This window comes from Otolemur garnettii, unplaced genomic scaffold (assembly GCF_000181295.1).
Source record: "Otolemur garnettii isolate 467f Iridium unplaced genomic scaffold, OtoGar3 scaffold00044, whole genome shotgun sequence".
NCBI classification, from domain to species: Eukaryota; Metazoa; Chordata; class Mammalia; order Primates; family Galagidae; genus Otolemur; species Otolemur garnettii.
The window spans coordinates 10,712,842-10,715,928 of record NW_003852439.1 but is presented as its reverse complement, the minus strand read 5'-3'; the positions used below and the strand labels follow the sequence as shown (position 1 = coordinate 10,715,928).

The window sequence follows — 3,087 nt, the reverse complement described above, 5'->3', positions numbered from 1 at the left end:
GATCCTGGGGGCCGCTGCCGTTCTGGCCCGCCTCCATTCTTCGCTCCACCTCCACCTCCCCGCGCCGCCCCACTTCCCAGGGTAGCCTCGGCATACGAGGCGCCCTTTGCGGTCGTTTCCCTGGCTCCGGGATTCCCAGGCTCCGGAACCCTTGCTCGGCAGCCAACAGCGGGCAGCTAAGCAGGGAAGGAGGGAGGGAGGAGGCCGGCCGGCCTCGGAAGTCAGCCCCAAGTTACGTGTGGGAAGCGGTGGCTGTGACGCAAGTTTCCAGGGGGCCCTGGGCTCGGGTCGGAGGGAGCGCGCCAGAGGCTCCACTGTGTGCAGTTGCAATGGTGAAAAAGCAAAAGCTCCAAGCGTGCACCCCAGGTCGCCTTCCCAGCCCTCTTCCTCAGGGTCGCGAACGCACAGAACCTGCACCCGGTAGTCCCCTTTAGATCGGGGCTGCACAGGCTGAGCTCCCCGTGCTGTAGCTGGCCTTTTTTTTTTTTTTTTTTTTGCAACGCTTGCCAACCTGTCAGCTGATGGACCTCATCACCCATAGTGGCGCATGTAGCTCAGCCGTAGCTCGCTCCATTCACGCCGCGCTCCCGCAACGGGTCCGCGGCCCCAGACCCCCAGCGCTCGGAGAAAAGCCTGCAGACCCCAGCTGCAGCTGGACCCCGGGACCCCACGCCCCTCTCGCCCAGTCCTCGCGCTGCCCGGGGGGCGCTGCAAATAGTCCTTTGTTTACATGCAATTCCTTACTCCGCGGAAGGAGGCCGGGGGAGTGCTCAGTTTTCACCAGCTGTTTCCCGCCTTGAAACAGACATCTGATCAGCTGCAAACACACACACACATACACACGCCCGGGGAGGCAGGCCGGAGAGACCTCCCTCCCGCCCCTCCCGCCCGCCTCCCTCCCCTCGCCGCCGCTGCCGCCGCCGCCAGCATCTGGGACCGGCCGATTCTGCACCTCCGTCCGGCGCTGCCCTTTGATTCGGATTTCCATCTTGCATTCTCCGGCGGATCGCGGGACCCGGCTAGTGCAGAAGAGGGGGGCCGATCGCTATGGAGTATTTCATGGTGCCCACTCAGAAGGTGCCCTCTTTGCAACATTTCAGGAAAACAGAGAAAGAAGTGATAGGAGGGCTCTGTAGGTGTGTACTCCTCCTCCCCCTCACCCTCTTCCTACCATTGCAGACCCCGGCCAGCCCGCCCAGGCAGGCGCGCGTGTGCGCACGCATGGCCCGCGCCGCCGACCTCGCTCGCCTTTCTTAGCCGCCCGGGCGGCTACAGCCCCTCGCGCCGGGTTCGCGCTGCCCTGGGACCCTCCTTCCTTGGAACGTGGGGGCCCCGAGCTGCCCCAGCCACTTTTGTCCGCTGCAGGCGGGCGACTCGCAACGTTTGTAAATTGCAAACAGACCCACGTGGTTCTGCAGCAGTCCCGGCCATGCTTGGTGCTGGTGGCCTTCCCCCGCGCTTCCTCTTCCCCCCTCCCTCGGCGGCTTCCTTCCTCTTTCTCCTTTCTTGCGCTCTCTGGGTTCCCCCATCTAAGGGGACCTGAAGGTTTGGGGAGCGCGCGGGCCGGTAGCTAGGGCAGTTACAATGCAGCCATGCCGCTGCTCCCCGCGCGGAGGTGGGGGCGGGGAGCCGTGTAGTGTGCGTGTTTGTAGAGAGCGGGGATGTATCGGGTCGGGGGGCGTGCTCGCATGTGGATGTGGGGGCGGGCGGGCCCCTAGGTGCCGGCACGGTCGGCCAGGGCGCCGCAGCCCAGGGCACGTTGGCCGCTGCTCACTCGTTCACCAGCCCGCGCTCGGGCGCTGTTTACTAGCGAGGCCTGGACGTGACTCTGCAGCCCTCTTGGAGTAGGCGGATCTTTGCGCGCGCTACCTCGCGGGAGCTGTAGTCCTCTGTGCCTTGCGGGTGCGGCATTGTGGGACTTGTAGGCGCTTCTGGGCCACGCTTCTCCCGCACAAAGCTCAGCCCCCGTGGCAGGATAAGCATGGCAGGCCAGGTGTGGGAGGCCTTTTGGGGAGGTGGCACCTGAGACCACCCCTAGCCCCCGGGGTCGCTTCCTTTTGCACGTGGGTCTCGTCTGCAAACTTTTCCATCCGACACCTCTCCTCACAGCCATGAACCGAACGCGTCTGGTTTCCTAGCTGGGTGGGTGGCCAGAGGTCCGTAGTCCGCCCCCGAAGCCACTTTGCAAGCTTGGCCCTGGGTTGCTCAAAATCCAGTCGTTGCCATAGAGTGATAGGTTCGCGGGCCACACGCAGCCAAATCACCCTGAACACTTGTTAAAATATATATGCTTGGAACTCTGATCTCCAGGGCCCGGACCTCTTCATATAGAACACGACTCGCTGGCAGGTCTAGGAGGGTGGGTGGTGGGGTGGTTGGTGTGGGTTCTTCCGCATGCTAATGTTTGGGACCAGCGGTCTCTTTCCTGCTGCGCTGCTCCTAGAGTGAAATGGCTCCCTAGGGCTGGAGGCACGTGCTCCACAGCCTAAGGCAGTCTGGGCGGGGATTTTAGGGAGGAGGATTTAGGGAGCCCGCGCGGTTTGGCTCAGGCTGGTGGACACTAGGGGATGCAGAAACCGGCCTAGAGAGAAGGTCGCTGCACTCCTATAGACACCTCCCAAACACCGGCCCCAGGGCTTCGCGTTAATGGTATAATCAAGTTCAGAGTCAATACATAGGGATGGATGGGCCAGTTGATCGTCTGGTGGCTTGCAGGGCCACCCTGAGGGTTTGCCCTTCCACAGGGACCACCTGAAGGACCCAGCAGGAATAAATAATAAAAAAAAATTCTTGAGCACTTTGTATGTTCTGGGGCTGGGATTTTTTTTTTTTTTTATCATATTGTCATCTTTCTATGTGTCAAGGTGTTTTATGACTCCCATATAAAAATGAGGACACAGAGACAGGAGAAGGCAGCATCCTCAGCAAGTGATAGGGTTCAAGTTCTGGCCTATCATTTGCTGAGGTTTTGGATCTGTCACATAAGAGTGTATGGCCTCTGGAAAAAACAGCACCTGTAAAGAGTAGCTATGAGTATGGAAAGTGTCTGAGATCTGCTAAAGTGACATTCAGATTCTTTTTTTTTTT

General features: G+C 60.4%; 1 protein-coding gene across 1 annotated transcript in view; it reads left to right on the top strand.

Annotated features, from left to right (window-relative positions):
• Positions 1 to 820: 820 nt before the first annotated feature.
• The window catches only part of TFAP4 (transcription factor AP-4), a 13,207-nt gene continuing 10,940 nt past the window's right edge, over positions 821 to 3,087 (top strand). The window contains exon 1 of the mRNA XM_003790834.3: positions 821 to 1,136. Within this exon, the coding sequence (XP_003790882.1) occupies positions 1,048 to 1,136 (89 nt within the window). The 5' untranslated portion in view covers positions 821 to 1,047. The remainder of the gene's footprint in view (positions 1,137 to 3,087) is intronic.